Consider the following 16453-nt stretch of genomic DNA (forward strand, 5'->3'; position numbering starts at 1 on the left):
GTTTGTGGTTTAAGCATAGACTGTTTAATGACGTTTTATGAATTGAAAACAAACTGTAACTTTTTCAGTATGATTACTCTCATTATATGAATAATTGCTATCATATTCATTTAATGTGTCTGTTACATTGTTTATTCATTACACATGACATCAACTGCACTTCTGTCCAACCCTGGAAGAGGGATCCTCTTCTGTTGCTCTCCCAAAGGTTTCTTCACAGTTCTTTTTCTGTGCCAATGCCACATAACGACTTATCTGGCTAGTCAAACTCCTGAATTGAAGTGTGAGGGCTAAATGAAAGAGAAAAGGAAAGAGTGAGGTCATGCAGTTGGAAGTAAATGAAAGCAATGAAAGAATGGCAAAGACGTATCGAGGAGGTGAGTCAGTCAGAGAGACAGAGGGAGGGAGAAAACACAGAGGGATTATTAGGGACTCTGTGTGCGGATTAGGGAGGAATGCTGAGGTCTGGCACACCAGAATCGCTCTGGCTTAGTGTCACTTTTCTGTCCTCCACTTCCTCTGGTCTGTTATGCAGGTACACTCTACCTTCCAGCCCATTTCAGTTCTCTTCACTCACCTGCCTCACTGCTTGCCTCACCTCACCAAGCGCATACATCAGATTAGATGTTCAGTGGGTGGTACAGTTGGCACACCAGACAATTTCTATGGATTTTCTATCTTGGATGCTGCAGCAGAACAAATCCAATGTCTTTTTCTAGCTGGCTGGAGATCATGAACACTGCATTCTTTCCAGATGAAGTGATTGTACCGTATAAATCTGTTGAGGCTCACCTACATTTACACACTGATACAACAAAGAAGCTTGCTGTTTGTTAAGTGAAATGTGTGTGAGCGCCCCAGTAAAAGTGCATGGTGTATTTTTGACAAATACTTTACTAACCACCTCCCCTGTCTCTTTCTCCACCTGCAGATCTGAGTTTGACTTGGACTATGACAGCTACCACGAGGACTACAATGACAGGTAATGTCAGAAAGCCACGCATGGCAGCTCACACGCCTTATTGCTTGTCTGCGTGTCACAGGAGGCTAAAGGAAGAGGCTAAAGTGGATTTTTCATCCTTGCTGTCTCCAATAGTCTCCGCTCCCCGTCACTGTCTGCCACACAGCCGTCCGTCATCCTGTCTTTGCTTACAGTGTTTTTCTGTTACTCAACAGCCAGGAACTCACTCGTTACACACAAACACTCAAGTGCACACTTTCTGGAAAGACACCCACTTTGTGGATTTGTGATTTGTAATCTTTGTGATTCGTAACTCAAGCTGAATCTCAAACTTAAGCTGAATCTTAAAATTAGCAAACTTAGTCATATATCGTTTGCGCTGCATCTATATAACGTTACTGATGTTGCCTGGAACTTTAAAGGCAATACATTCTGAGTTTATGGCAGCACATAGCTCTAAATCACAAAATACCGATATTTACATTAAAATGTTTAATTCTCCAGTTATGGTGACAGACTCACTCCACCTCCATAAATTTGTAGTTCACTTGCCAAAAAAGACAACACAACTAGCACTAAACAAAGTTGACAATGAATTTGATGGCATTATTCTATTTTTTATTATTGTTAATAAACAGAATAATGTATTTATTTTTACTCTATATTGATTGCGATTCAATTGTTATTGTCAATTACTTTGATCACAATCATTTTGTTGTGAAAATCTGACATTGTGACAGCCCTTATAGCTTACATATTGACAAGCAGCTACTAGTAATTTCTATCAATACAAATTATCTTTTGATCTCATTTCATGTCAGTTTTACTTCTAAAAGTGAAAGCTTATGACTATTATATTGCAAATTCTTTAAGTTAAAACATTATTGGTACATCCAGAGATTTTTGTTATAATGTCCGCCTGTGTCACTGTGTAGTGACAGTGAAGGAAAAACTGTTTTTATTTACTGGTGTCTGCACTTCAAACCAAATTGAGGGCATAACAATGAAGTAGTCTGAAACCAAAATAAAATCAAGTCTTCACTTGAAGATGAAAAAAAACTCTTTTGATTCACTATATTTTAACAAAAACCCAGGCATTTATAGTGTATAGTTTATAGTGTGAAATATTGAGATAAATAAATAATTAAAAAGTACATTTGCAGTTCCTGTCAGCTGCCAGAACAAAGTGACAACAACCATCCATTGTATTACATAATGCCCTTCAAAAAAACACCCAAACTGAGCATATTGCTTGGGATGTGTCATGAACTCAGTTAGTTTGCGTTGTGCATTTACCTTTTTATGTTCATACAGAACACACTCTTGTGCAGCATGCAGTTAAGTGCGTCGGTTAGGTCGATGAGGTAGTTCGTTAAACTGAGCGACACTCTGACTACTCTGGACTCTGGTCCTCCAATGAAATTGTGCAGGGACCTTCCTACACCCCCAGGCCTCAATCATAAACACTCTACTCAGCACATCTGAATAAAAGCAGGCCGTCACATAACACACACACACACACACACACACACACACACACACACACACACACACACACATGTACGTACACAAACACAGAGAATACACACCTCATTCCAGAGCCTTTCTAGTACATATCAATGCTCCGTTGCTCCGAGTATTAACTGTCATCTTTTCTTCTTTTTTTGTTGTTGTTTTTTTGCATTTGTTTTGCCTTGCTCGGCATTTTGCCGTCTATGCTCTGGGGGAACACTCACCACTGATTTTCAATTTGTTTTAAAGAGTGCATGATTATTCCCTATGCTATAGCACTATTGACAGCTGTGTGTGGAAGCGTATTTGCGCATACTTTGTGTGTATGCCTCTGGGTGTGAGTCCATGTCTGTGTGTGTGTGTGTGTTTTATTTATGTGTTTGTTTGTTTTGTAGAACATCATTGTGTGAGAGAGGGAAAATTACGTTTTTTTTTGTGTTCGCTGTCCTCTTGTGCGAACACGATAGAAAAGTGTCTTTCAACACACAGATAACAACTTTAGCTGACAAAGCTGCTTTCCTTGTGGGGTCTAATCCATAGAGACAAACACCTCTCTCTCTCACACACTCACACACTTTTCTGTAATCCTCACTCGTCCACAGACTCTCATTGTCTGGGCTTCCATTCTCTGAGATGACACTTCAAAGCTGATGTAACAACACGTTGGCTATCTGCTCCTGCAAACTGCTTTAAAGGACTTTAAACTCCCATAAGTCTTTGGTCTTTGTGTCTCTCAGCACAGACAATGCTCAAAGCCTCTATTCTCACACACTTATGGTGGCCTAATACACTTAATCCATATGTGACATTTTGATGCGTGTGAGTCTGTTTGCATACTGCGGATGTGAGAAGAACACAGAAATATCTGTATCAAGTAGAGAGGCTTCGAAGAATATAACAGGTGAGAGAGAAAAATAGAGAAAACTTTTCAGGGAGTCAGACTAGCCAACTGTCTATCGGCTCAATCAGTAATCTACATTACGTCCAACTCCAAGTCCTCGGACCTGACAGTTTGTCTTCCTGTTGTTGGCTGGCATCGAAAAGCAGGAGAGCTGTTCACTCATGGCTTTATATGGTTGTGTTTGTTTGGTGAACACAGTAATAACCCTGACAATCCTTTTTTAATTCTTTGAGCCAACTATCTCTTATTGCTAACATAACAGCAACATAATCATCTACAGATTGGATTGGCCTTCTCAGGTTTCCTACAGCTTTGCTCATTCCTGATTGGTTGGTTGGTGTTCAGCCTGGAGCAGTGTTTCACCTGGTTGTTGTGTGCATGAGTGTTTCGGTCAAATCACTTTCTGCTTCAATCTCTATTTTTACTGAAACACACACAAGCACACATGCACAAACAACACAGTGTGGTTTCTGTAAGCATTATAGAGTGTGACTGTGATACTCCCCATGTCACCATTACTAGCCTGGCAGCGAGCTATTGATTGGCCCTGACAGAACCAATTACATCCAGTGACAGTTAGAGACATGGAGCTGTCCACAGGGAGGAGGCAAGAAACAGAAAGTAAAAGACAAAAGAATATAGAATATACTGTAGATATCCATTATTTATGAGTTTGAACAAATGCTTTTCATAAAAGATGCTTTTTCCACCTTATATCCCCCTCTTGTGTGATTTTGGGCTGGGCTTGAAGTATTAGTGCCTGTTAAGGTTTGATAAATATTTTAGGGGAACATAAACATGTTGTTTTTTTTAAATATCTTTTCTTTTTAATTTAAGCAGAGCCAAAGTTCCTATATTTAGGTGATGCCTAAACACAAACAGCCATGTCTGAGTAAAAATACATGTCTTAAATGTCTAAAATTGGCAACATGTTGCCCTTTCATGCTTGAGAGCAGGCTCTCTCAATTGCTGATTTTAGACAAACACCTAGCATAAAATCACCATTGCATAAAATCACAGCAAACCTTCCCACCAGAAAAATGGCTGCATGCAAATAGCTAAAGACGAGTTGTTTTAAAATTGCATCTTCTAAACTTTTAGGGTATATGACTACCAGCGAGTGCCGGCTTCCCTGTCTCCTCTGCCACTGGGACCCAGTCTGGCCAAGCGATCCCGTTCCTCCTCCTACTCCTCTGGGAACAGACGCAGTCGAGACAGAACCCACTCCAAAAGCTCCAGAGCCCACTCCACTAGTTCATCCACAACCAAGTGTGAGTAATGTGAATGGACTCAAATAAAAAAGATTGCATTAGATAATGCAGATTTATACTGTTAGACTAAATCACTGGCAGAGGGGAATGTCTCTTTACATGGAAAATAAAATGATGAGTACAAACCTCATTTGATCGTTTGCCTCTCATCCTTTCAGTACACAGACAAAATATGCTGTGTGTAGTTGACTGAAGTCACAACACACAATCTCGAGGTATTGAAGTTCAAGCATTTTTTTCCACCCTTTTTTCTGTGATGCTTCTCTGAAGAAAGAAACGATGAAATGGATAAAATTTGCTGTATTCAAAACAACGACTGCATGACTACTCAATCCTGCAAATCAGAAACTCAAATCAATTCTGACATTCAACATGCGGATCAAAGTTAAATACCAACATGCACTTTTTAAATATACGATACTCAACTTGGTCAACTTTGCATGCAGTTTTCTTTGTTCTTTGTCACATTTTAGTCATTAATTAGTTAACTATTAGTAATAGTTAGATATTTTGAGGCATATACTTATTGCTTTCTTGCAGAAAGTTAGATTAGATGGTTGATACCTGCCTGGTATCTATCTTCGAATACATGCATTTACAAATTATGTCTAACTAATCCCTAAAGAGATTTTCTCATCTCTTACATTCTTACTGTCTTCATCCCTGCAGTGGGAATGGAGGAGTTGCAGGTGATTAAAAAGGAGCTGACTCTGATAAAGACACAGATCGATGGACTGCTCGACAGTCTTGACAAAATGGACACACAGAGGAATGACCACAAAGGTGAGACATTCATTCACAAAGACAGAGGCAGGGAGGTGCGAGATCAACTGATAGATAATCCATTTGCACATCAAAAACATTTTAGATGGACTCTGACAATATGCCACCTTCAGATTTCTGCTAGATTAGCTCCACCAGTCACATCCCCAATCAAAATATTTCAGGATTGGTGTCCGACGAGAGCCACTTCTATTTTACCTGACAAATCAATAATTTCCTTCCCATCACCGATTAAAAAAAGTTGAAGCAAGGCCAATTCGTACTGGAGTGCCGGTGTCTGGATTTATGGATGTGAGCAAATTATTGAACATGCTGAACAAACAGTGTGGTTGAAGGAACTGACAGAAAAGCACATCAGTGTGCATGGAGGGAAGAGCTGCTGCTGCCCTCCAGTGGACATTTGAACACAGCTTCTGTAGTTTCAGATTTTTATGTGGATCATTTTGTCGAACCAGATTCTCATGACTCCAAAGCTCTGTATGAGCTCAGTTTTTGGTCCTCCATATATCTCAAACCCTGCATCAGCCATGAACATCCATCACAATTCAAATAAAACATAACAAGGCAAAGATATTCCTTCAAAAACAAAATTTAAAAAAATCTAAATAGGACTGAATTTAGTCATATTATTTATAATGACAATATTTTAGCATTATATCAATTCACTCCAATCTCGTAAATTCAAACGATCAAAATTCATGGTGTTTCAGGCATATAAGCCGGGCATTTCTCTGCCTTCTCAATTTCCCAAACTTTTTCTATTCAACAATACAATTGCACAGGGTGTGTTTTTGAGTGTTCCTATTTCTTTCTCACATGATCAGTGGGTGTCCACTAACACCTGTAAATACATATGTAGGTTTACTTTTCTTTGGCATTATATCCTAACTATTTTCACATTTTGACAGATACAATGATTAGATTTTCTGCTGAAAGTTAAAGGCAAAGATTGATACCCCTCTGGTAAATATAAAGTTACCACCAGTTTGGGTGTTTTACCATCTTGTTGGTTTTAATCTGTACAAAAAATATTTCGAAAAATCAATTAAGAGGACACTTTTGTGGCGTTGTTTTGTACATGGTGGCATCAAGGGAGTCCACACCTGCCAGCACAACATGATCAGACTGTGTATGAAAATTAACATTTTGTCTTCGCTACTGCAAATGTAAGAGCACACTTTCCCACAGTGTATGTGTTTGTTCTACCTTGTTTGACTGACCTTGGGCGATGGATAGCTCTATTCTTCATATTAATTTATCTCAGGCTCTTCTTGATTCCCCTGTCTCTCACTGTCTAACTCTGCTGTCTCTCGCTTCCCCCGTGCGATTTCCTCATCTGTCCTTCATCGTGTCACTCCTACTCTTGTTTTCTGCCTGTCATCAAGTACAATGGCAATGGGATGCACACAGATGCTTTTTGTCTTTGAACCACAGAAAACAGTGTTTTTCTTCTCCAAAGGAAACAAGACCTAAGTTCCTGACCTAAACTCCATGCATGCATCTGTTTGTAGGGTCTCCCCTGAGAGAGGACAGTCCAGCTGGCTCACTGTACGCTCTGTCTGCCAGCAGCCCCGAGCACTCCCTCTCCTCCCTCTCTCCACCCAGCTCCCGCCATCGAATCCACAGAGAGAACCCTGACCCGAGGGAGCCCAATGATGAGCACCACACGGTAAATGCACCTGTGCACTTGTTCTGGAATGACTGAAAAAAGTGTATCAGCGAGGGCCTTCACTTTTGCCTCTGTTTTCTTTACAACGAGTTGATGCTAGTTTCTGGTATTATTGAGATTCATTACAAAGGTTTAAATGGTGCTGTCACTAACCAGGCTGTGTGGCCATGACAAAGAGGAGAGAATACACAGTATAGTGAGTAGTTTGCCAACAAATATAATTTATTTAGTTATACCAACCAGAGGCAAACCTGATCGTTGTGCCCAAACCCAACCTTGCATCTCGGGGAGGGAGACAGAGAGAGAGCACAGACCCGAGGGCCTCTTAAGCGCATGGCCGCTAATGAACCACAGGTGTCCCCACTCTCCTGACCACCAACTCTGCCCCGCCCACCTGCACACCCGCAGGGACGACGGCCAGTGGCAGAGAGGGTCTTCACAGAGCCACAATGTTGTTGATTTGTCTGAAGCAATATGTCTGTCAGGGCTCAATTTTGTAAATGCTAAAAACTATAATTTAGAACAATAAGACACAGGAAAACTCAGTTTCCCATAGAAATTTAAATGTAAAAATAATAATAAAAGTGCTGCGTGGATTATTCTTCCACCGGTGTGAAGTCATTTAATTTCACTTGAGTAATTGTGAGAAATGTCTTGTCATCATGAAAACATCTTTGTCTGTCTGTTACAGATGAGCAACTACAGCTCTGACCTAGAGGAGGAAATATGAGGAAGCAACTTGAGAAGACGTAGAAGACTAAGATGAATTAAGTGCCAAACATGGAGGAAGAGAACAAAAACCACCAAACTATCAGATAACACAATACATGTATGTCATTGTATCACAACAGCCTGGTTTCTGTGGCCGTACTTTTAAGTCAAACTACAGCACTAATACAGGTGACTTATACAAACCAAAGTCAAATTAAAAATAATTTGGTTGCTTAAATTTAAGAGAGTGAGAGTATAATTACAAAGGACAACTGGAAGACTGGTAGCAGAAATTAACTTTTTATTATCCCGCTTAAGGAAACGTTCCTATTTAAATGTAAAAGAGGGTGTGCAAAAACATTAATATTCCAGTATTAATCTAAATAGTTTAGAATGAATCCAAATGAGGCGAAAAGATTACTCATTTAAGACCTTGTGTAAGCTTATAAATTTATCTTGTCCACATGTATAGCCTTCTTCTGAAACAGGCAGCACAAGCCAGCATCAAACTACTATTTTAGATTAATAATTTATGTTGCTAGAGGTGCTATAGTGTTTCTGCTGTTTTACCAGTTTCTGCAAAGACAAAATTCTCATATACTGAATTGAATAACAGAGAAAAAGGATAAACCTGGAATATTAATGACCCGCGGGCAGTTATAAACCATGTTAACGCCATAATAAAAATGATAATTTCCTGAATGATGGTATAACTGGAATAGTGTGTGCATGTTCTGTAAAATGAAAATCTCTTTGGTGGATCTGAAAAGTATTTTTGACTTATGAAAGCAAAAGAAATCAAAACATTCTTAAAATTGATCTTTTCTTAGAGCATTTTCATGACGCTTAACTCACCTTTCCACTTTGTTGTATACTTCTAAGATATAATACTTCAGCTATAGTGAGAGATTGAGTAGTTACGCTGGTCATTCAGGTGAAACAGGTTGTATTCTGCTTGTAAGTCTCAAACAAATGTATTTTATCTACTTTAAATATGTTAGAGAAATGTTACTCCTCTCTTCCAACATGGATTTGGCACTTTCAAGATATGCTGAGGCCCCGGTCAGTATGTAATATTGTGTATTATTGTAAACTTTACTGTAATTGTTGAACTGTCTGATTTTAATCTTGCTTTAGGACTTCTCATGTGTTCTTTAAACGAAAACAATAATGTTATTCCTATGGTGTTACATTATTTTGTTTGCATTATTCAGATTAGTCAAGTGGAAATACTAATTGTCACAGTAGTAAAGGTATTTTCATATTGAGTATAAATACAGTACATGGGAGTGTGTTTATTTTTTTTTCAGTGACCAAGACAGACAAAGAGGAAAACAGAGAAGCTACCACTGGAAATAATATACATATCAGAAATTATAAAATGTTGAAAGTACTGCTTCAAAACCTTCCCATTTACAGTGTGCAAATCATCCTAAATAATGATATACTCCTTATCAAACAGAGGAAAGCTGATGATTGTAAACATCCTCCTGCTTGCCGGAAGTCAGAGAGCTAAATCTCTCTGAACGCACAACACCCACAATCATCCTCAATAAACAGGTTTAAACTATAGGTCCACCGGACACTCAGGCAGAATTATACATTCTCATCCAAATGTGGATGCTGTTTTGAGAGCCATGCACCTGATGATAACGCCAACATTGTGCAGACTTAAACTGCAGCAGTTTCCAAAAGTTGTTTGAGTTTCAAACTCCAGTGACAACAACATGGGAGCCAGGTCCAGACAGATTAAGAGGTACAGAGCATTTTCTGCACACAGTTTTTTCAAACATATTTGGAAGCAGTGTTCTACAATATTTGGAAAAATGTTTTTCAGAGACAAGGCTAGTGGTGAACATACAGCAAGTGTAACACAAGTTCAAGAAAGTATCTGCACCTCTAGCCGTGTTTCTGAAAAGCCGTTTTAGAAAAAGGTGGCGTTATTAAGTAATATACTAGGGCCACAGTGAGAAAATAATTGTGGTTTATGTGATCCTTTACACAATATTTTGGTGTAAAATAAAACATGTAAAAAAACAACAACAAAAAAGAGAACACAGTTTAAGGTGTTCATGAGCTCAAATCATGTGGTTACTTAGTTAATATTTAAATTTAAACAGAAAATATGAAATGCTAGCTTACTAGAAACTTTCAAATCAGGAATAATTAATGTAAATTTTTGTAAACAATTTATTTAAATTACTGATGACACACTTTCCTAAACTGAACAAGTTCCCTTTGCTTATGAGGTCTAAGACTTATTGTAGAAAGCTCTGGCAAAGGTTTAGTAAATGGACCTTCAGTTTTGAACGTGTACCACAGTTCATGTCACAGACGTTTTTGACAGATGTTTCTCAGAAAAACTAAAAAATATAGTGGCATTTTAGTACAATACATTCCTTATAGTGTATGTCAGAAAATAGAAATAAAGCGTTCCTTTTATCTAAACTATTATGAACTCGTTTACGTGTGCCTCGGCCTCCGGGCATTGCTCTTTCATCCTCAATTTCCACAAAGTTCAAAGTGTGACAAAAGGAGCTCTTGCATAACCAGTCTTCTGTTGACAGAAAGATAAGCACTTAAACACTGGATGTCATGCGGAATATTAGGTCAGTGTGCAGATTTACAAGAAGAAAATGTGATGCTGTTTAATAAACTATGAAATTATATATTATTTGGTAAAACCCACTCACTCAGTTTATTCATCAGCACACATGAGTGCGAACAGGCTGCAACAACTCAAAGGTCATATTTTGCCTGGAAATAAGGTAAGCGCAAAACTTTTAATAGATATATAATGCAATAGAATATCTCCTTCAATAGAAAAGACTATCATATCCATAATGTTGTATGGACCGTATATTGTTATTTATAGCAACATGACTGAGGATATATGAGAAGTAAGAGAGGCTACAACAGGAGCAGTCAACAATCAGTCATTAAAATATATATTTTAGCCCAAAAAACATTTTATTTAAAAAAAATCAAATGTGAAATATAGATATAACAAAGTGTTAAAATTAGTTTTAACAACTATTTAGTTAAGGTAATTACATGTCCTGTTATTCAATTATCCTTTATCCATAATAACTTACAATTTACATGTACAATTTGCTACTTGTATTTTCAGTATTTTAAATAAGTTAAAGACAAAATATAAATCGAAAAGAAATCTGCACTATTATCAGTGGTGAAAGCATTCCCAAATAAATCCCACATATTACTTTAATACAGGACGGCTCCCTGGCTCGCAGAAAGCACATCATTACATTTCATGTGTATGTCAGAAACAACTTGTGGGCCAAATTTTAACTTAGTTTTTTGCTTTGAAAGAGCGAGACTGTATGAATGTAAGATTGGGTGTTACAGTGTCGTGATCTTGTAAAATTGTAACAAATGAATAAAGATAATTCAAAACCAATGCCATTAACCTTTTAAGCCCCGAGCCTCTTTTGAGGTTTCTGCTTGAAAATGACATACCCAAACTAAAACGGGTGTGTCTCTGCAATCGCTAGAGCTATTTGAATACTTGTGGAGTTAATAAACAAGTATAATGTTAAATTTGTAATGTAAATATCAGTCTATGTGTTACTGGTTAAGAGTAAATGAAGATGACACAGTGTGTAATGTAAAGTTTTCAGGTCCGCCAAGAAAGAAAGCACTTTTAGCATGATTTTTACCTTGAAATGATGCATTCATAAGCTTTTAAATTCTCCCAAATCATACCTCAAAGTTTGAACATAATTTTTGCATTGTTTTACTTCGATAAAGTGAAGCAGAAGAAAGTTAGAGAGGATTTAGTACAGAAAAAAGTCAGACAAGGGCTCACATTTGGTAACATTTGGTCACATTTGGAGAAGAAAAGAAAAAAATCAGATTAGAAAACTAGTCCTGATGAATATGTTTTTGCATTTGTAGCAAACATTTTAATGTTACTTTAATCTGATTTCTTCAGATTTAATTACATCATTTGAAAGTCTGAAGCTCCTGTTCTGTAGTTCACAGCAATGGCCGGCCCTGCTAGCCCCTTGACCACCCATGTGCTGAACACTGCAATGGGCGTCCCTGGTGCGGACATAGCCCTGAGTCTCTATCGACAAGACCCCTCCTCTAGTGCCTGGAGTTTGATAACCACTGGGTAAAAACCTGAGGAAGATAAGCAAAACACCTCTCACATAAAACCCCAAATGGTCACATGGCCACTAGCTGTTGTAGATTTCCATTCATAGGTCTTTAATCATATTTTGTCTCAAAAGGATCACTAATGCTGATGGACGTTGCCCAGGACTCATCACAACACAAATGTTTACTTCTGGAGTGTATCGATTGCATTTTGAGACTAATCAGTACTGGGAGAGTGTGGGCGAGGCCGGCTTCTACCCGTATGTTGAGGTGAGGAAAAGCATAAAGTGGTATGTGCCAACATGATCATCATCTTCCATTCTTAGGCATAACACTGCTTTACTTGCTTGCGTCTTTATATTACTGTATTTTTGTAACTATATCTGTGAATGTGTACTCTCATTTAACTTGGCATACAGGCATATCATGCAATCATGTCTTACTTTAATTGTTGATCTCTTTAATGTTGGTGTTTTGTTACAGATTGTCTTCACTATTAATGACCCAGGCCAAAAGTACCATGTCCCACTGCTCCTGAGTCGTTTCTCTTACAGTACGTACAAAGGGAGCTAGAAATCAAGTGTGATGCAGCTGAACCCATTGACAAGACATAGTCCTCCATCTGAATGCTTCTTCCCTTGGAATAATTGCATGATACTGTAATAAATACATATTTTTGCAATTGCACAAATCACATTACTTATGTACACGGTCTGTACTGTCTGTATAAGGATACCATTATATAAAATGATAATTTATGTTATTAAGGCATATACTGTTTTAATTAACCTAATAAACAAAGTTGGGTTCTTTCAATTATTTATTTTTTCTTTTGCCAACGTGCATGCAAATGAGTTTCTTTTCTCTCTGCAAAACTCAGTACTCAGTATTGCATAGAGAGAAATCAGAATCAGAATCATTTATTGCACATACAAGTATTTGAGTCAGTGAAAGGTTTATACCAATAAACATATACATCAAACAAAAAATACAACAATAAAACATAAAAATATAATAAAAACAATAAATACATGGTAAACAACAGATTATAGTACTTTAAAACAAGTATGTATTATACATTAAATGGGGCGAGTGTATTTTAATAAGAAAATGTGCAAGTGTTTCACAGTACATTTGACTATAAATAATATTTCTACTATTCATGAATCACAGTTTCTCTTTTCGACGTGATCCTCACTCTGCGCTCGATTGCTTCACCCTGACTGTTCGCTCGGCGCTTTCGACTTTGATTACACTCTCCTGAACTGGGTAGGGCCTTGCCTCTGCTGGGAGTTTAGGTTACATTTTCTTACATTATCTCGTCCCTTTGCCGTCTATCAGGTCCATATCCATATTATTAACCATGGCAGACGACGAATTAGAAGCAATTAGGCGGCAAAGAATGGCGGAGCTCCAGGCAAAGCACGGGGTAAGGACACAACGCGAGCTGGGAAGCGTGTTTACGGCCGCCGCGCTATGAAGAGAGGCTGAGTTCAGTGTGCTGCTAATAGCTATGTCAGTGTGGCGAAACCAGCAACTAGACGGATTGAACTGTCACTCAGGGGATATCTATATATAGCCCACTTATGAGAGCCATGCTCGGTGTAAATGAGCATGCTACTACTGAGCTCAGGAGTAGGTAACATAAATCACAGTAATAACCACCATCATCATCTCACAGGCGCTGCTAGCTTTTAATCGACAAGACATCGCACACCCCTATGACAATGACAGCGTTGAAATAGGAAGTTATGTCAAACAAATGTTATTTTTTTAGCGGCCAAGTTCACAAGTACACAGTAGACTGATGAGCTTAGTTGGAGTTGAGTATTTTCTGAAATTATCTTTTATATTTCTGTTATTAAGTAAAAATACAAAACCGTGTCGTGACCGTCAGTGTTTTTCTTATTGGCCACATGATACATGATAAACTTAAGTAACTAATAGTACAAATGTAAATAATGTCTTCTGTGACCCTAATAAATAACGTTGTATATTGATATAATTACTAAATATTGATATAGTGGCATCATATGTGAAAACCTTACACTTTACACAATACTTATACACTTTTCAGCAGAACCCATTGATGGAATTAGTAAGATATTATTATATCACAGATATATTTGTATGATTGTAGATTGTACCAGATAAGTGCAATACATTGCTCTACAGAATGGCTACACAACCTACAGTATATGTGACCGTGCTTTCTAACTTTTTATTTCAGGATACTTCAAATAAGCAGCAACAAGGAGAAGAGGCCAAACAAAGGTGAGATGTGGTAATTGATTTAAAGCATAGACATATAGTAAATGCATTTTACTTTATATACAGTATGGTGTCTGTATTAGTCAAATACATGGATTCGTAAATTAAAGAGCACATATGCACCTAATTATCTACACACTATTGTGAAATGATTACTATTACAGAGTCAATATATTTTGAAAGCAAAGCTAAGACTTGCTATACTGTTTAACCTGTCTGTGTAGCTGTGGGACAGAGCCAATGTTCTGATGGCCAGACAGTTTAATACAAGCATTTTTCTGTTTTCTTTATACTGGTCTCAGCCTTTGACCCAAACTGTGGTACGTAGTGGTGACGTGCTAATGTTACTTTTTTTTCACAGAGAAACAGACATGAGGAACTCTATATTGGCTCAAGTTCTGGACCAAGCTGCTCGAGCCAGATGTAAGTTTGTTAAGAGATTTATTTTGCCGACTGAGCATTTTTCCTGCCATGACATAGTTGCCATAAACTATCATGACTAGAGTCGACACTGCATTTGGGCGCAAAGGCTCACACAAACATTGACAGAGAAAACATTTACCCAATATGCCTTTGGCAGTGTCATAATTAACAGGGTGTCCCCTCGCAATAGATCACAGTGTATACATAACACACTACTAATAAATACTAATAATGTCACGTAGATCTCAAAAGCAATACACCTGCCAAGTGGGGAATGAACGGTTATCGAGAGAATAGATCAACAGAAGGACAGAGACTCCTTCCATTTTAGTGAGATGTACTTATTTGTCAGTTAAGAATGTGAAATAATAACAGAAAGATTTGTGTGAAAACAGAAAATATTACAAATGATGAGAGAATCAAGCATTTTAAATCCTGTTCTAAATAGCATAATTGCAACTGTATGTAACAAAGTCACCACCAGCATGCCAGCATTATAAATGTTGTCGTAAAAAATCATAGTAAAGTTTGTAACACATCTTAAGAGTGGTTGCTATTCACACAAAAAGGCCAGTGCTCCTTTGAAACTATATTGTGTGATGAATAGGTTGTACATCTGTAAATGCCACTCAAATGTGAGCACATGGTGGTAAAATCATTTTTCTTTTCAGTGAACAATCTTGCTTTGGTAAAGCCGGAGAAGGCCAATGCAGTTGAGAACTATCTAATTCAAATGGCTCGTATGGGATCATTGGGAGGAAAGGTAAGTAAATGACCTCTGCTCTGATGCTTGCAGCACTAATGTTGATATTATTCCACATGCCAGAAGTGTCATAAATGCATTTTTTCTTTTGTCAGATATCTGAATCGGGCTTGATCGAGATTCTAGAAAAAGTCAGTCAGCAAATAGACAAGAAGACAACAGTTAAAGTAAGTGCCACTGAAATGTCACCTATGTTTGAGTCATTACCAGTCACTTGTCCATCTTACATCCTTATGCTCTGTACTCGACAGTTCAACAGGCGTAAGGTGATGGACTCCGATGATGAGGAGGATTACTAACTTTAAATGAGAACTGAAACAAGCCAAGAAATCTGGAGAGGATATGCTTTACTGAGACTTTGATACCATCTTTGACCTGAATCCTGGGATGCCACATGAAGTTATGTGTGTCTTTGGAAACTACATCACCAGGAGGAAAGAACAAAGTGGAGTTGACATAGTGGCATATGTGTTGGTAGAATATTCACAGAGACTATTAAGGGGGTCTTTTATGATTTCTTTTCCATCAAGTTGCTACAAATTTGCTCTGCTTGTGTCGTACCCCTGACAGTTTACGAATCACAACACCGTTTGACTCCTCTAGTTCCTATCTGTAGTAACTCTTTTTTTATTTTTTACCATGTTTGACTTCTGTTCTTCAATCATAAGAAGCACACTTATTCTATCCAGAATGTTCAGTTAGTACGAAACATTGTTCTGTATTTAGTACCAGCATCCCAATAACTTTGATTGTTACACTTTGATATTTTCTTTTTGCCAACATGTTTGTTAAAGGTTTACATTAAACAAAATAAAGCCTTAATTTCAAATGTTTATTTTTCTACTGAACCTTCTAAAATGTATATTCATGAAAGAGTTCAACCCTTTTAAAAAGGTCTCTAGTTTTTCACAGATTGTGTTTCTTTGATCAATGCACACAATTATCTGACTATGTTTATTGCAAGAACCGAAACAGTCTACAGTATCATTACACATGGACTTCACCACCATAGAAAAGGTTGACTTGATGTTTCTTCATAGATGACTTGACTATTTCTTCTGAATCA

The 16453-nt window shown here is 37.7% G+C and overlaps 3 protein-coding genes across 4 annotated transcripts in view; all 3 read left to right on the forward strand.

Annotated features, from left to right (window-relative positions):
- Nucleotides 1-9240, forward strand: part of LOC137784217 (heterogeneous nuclear ribonucleoprotein C-like) — a 32233-nt gene extending 22993 nt beyond the window's left edge. The window contains exons 3-7 of one of the 2 annotated variants that reach the window (XM_068574726.1): nt 932-982; nt 4476-4645; nt 5315-5428; nt 6940-7097; nt 7789-9237. In XM_068574726.1, the coding sequence (XP_068430827.1) occupies nt 932-982; nt 4476-4645; nt 5315-5428; nt 6940-7097; nt 7789-7827 (532 nt within the window). In that variant the 3' untranslated portion in view covers nt 7828-9237. Of the gene's footprint in view, nt 1-931; nt 983-4475; nt 4646-5314; nt 5429-6939; nt 7098-7788 lie in introns of both variants that reach the window. The other variant, XM_068574735.1, reaches the window with a different exon arrangement.
- A 1282-nt stretch (nt 9241-10522) lies between these two features.
- uraha (urate (5-hydroxyiso-) hydrolase a) lies at nt 10523-12503 on the forward strand. The gene is made up of 4 exons (XM_068575532.1): nt 10523-10576; nt 11807-11946; nt 12065-12200; nt 12414-12503. The coding sequence occupies exons 1-4, from the start codon at nt 10523-10525 to the stop codon at nt 12501-12503; spliced, it is 420 nt and encodes a 139-aa protein (XP_068431633.1).
- Nucleotides 12504-13191: 688 nt separating this feature from the next.
- On the forward strand, nt 13192-16220 carry pdcd5 (programmed cell death 5). The gene is made up of 6 exons (XM_068573013.1): nt 13192-13359; nt 14161-14204; nt 14563-14624; nt 15296-15387; nt 15483-15554; nt 15639-16220. Exons 1-6 carry the CDS (start codon nt 13294-13296, stop codon nt 15684-15686), a joined length of 384 nt encoding a protein of 127 aa, XP_068429114.1. The 5' UTR covers nt 13192-13293; the 3' UTR covers nt 15687-16220.
- Nucleotides 16221-16453: the final 233 nt, after the last annotated feature.

The sequence above is a fragment of the Clinocottus analis genome, unplaced genomic scaffold (genome assembly GCF_023055335.1).
Source record: "Clinocottus analis isolate CAN_PGR_092001 unplaced genomic scaffold, fCliAna1.0.p SCAF_1, whole genome shotgun sequence".
In the NCBI taxonomy this organism is placed as follows: Eukaryota; Metazoa; Chordata; class Actinopteri; order Perciformes; family Cottidae; genus Clinocottus; species Clinocottus analis.

Coding starts and splice junctions, on each gene's coding strand:
- uraha (XM_068575532.1), top strand. CDS start 10,523: ATGAGTGCGAACAGGCTGCAACAACTCAAAGGTCATATTTTGCCTGGA. Junction 10,577..11,806: donor ATATTTTGCCTGGAAATAAG/GTAAGCGCAAAA, acceptor CCTGTTCTGTAG/TTCACAGCAATGGCCGGCCC. Junction 11,947..12,064: donor TGGAGTTTGATAACCACTGG/GTAAAAACCTGA, acceptor TTGTCTCAAAAG/GATCACTAATGCTGATGGAC.
- pdcd5 (XM_068573013.1), top strand. CDS start 13,294: ATGGCAGACGACGAATTAGAAGCAATTAGGCGGCAAAGAATGGCGGAG. Junction 13,360..14,160: donor AGCTCCAGGCAAAGCACGGG/GTAAGGACACAA, acceptor TTTTTATTTCAG/GATACTTCAAATAAGCAGCA. Junction 14,205..14,562: donor GGAGAAGAGGCCAAACAAAG/GTGAGATGTGGT, acceptor TTTTTTTCACAG/AGAAACAGACATGAGGAACT.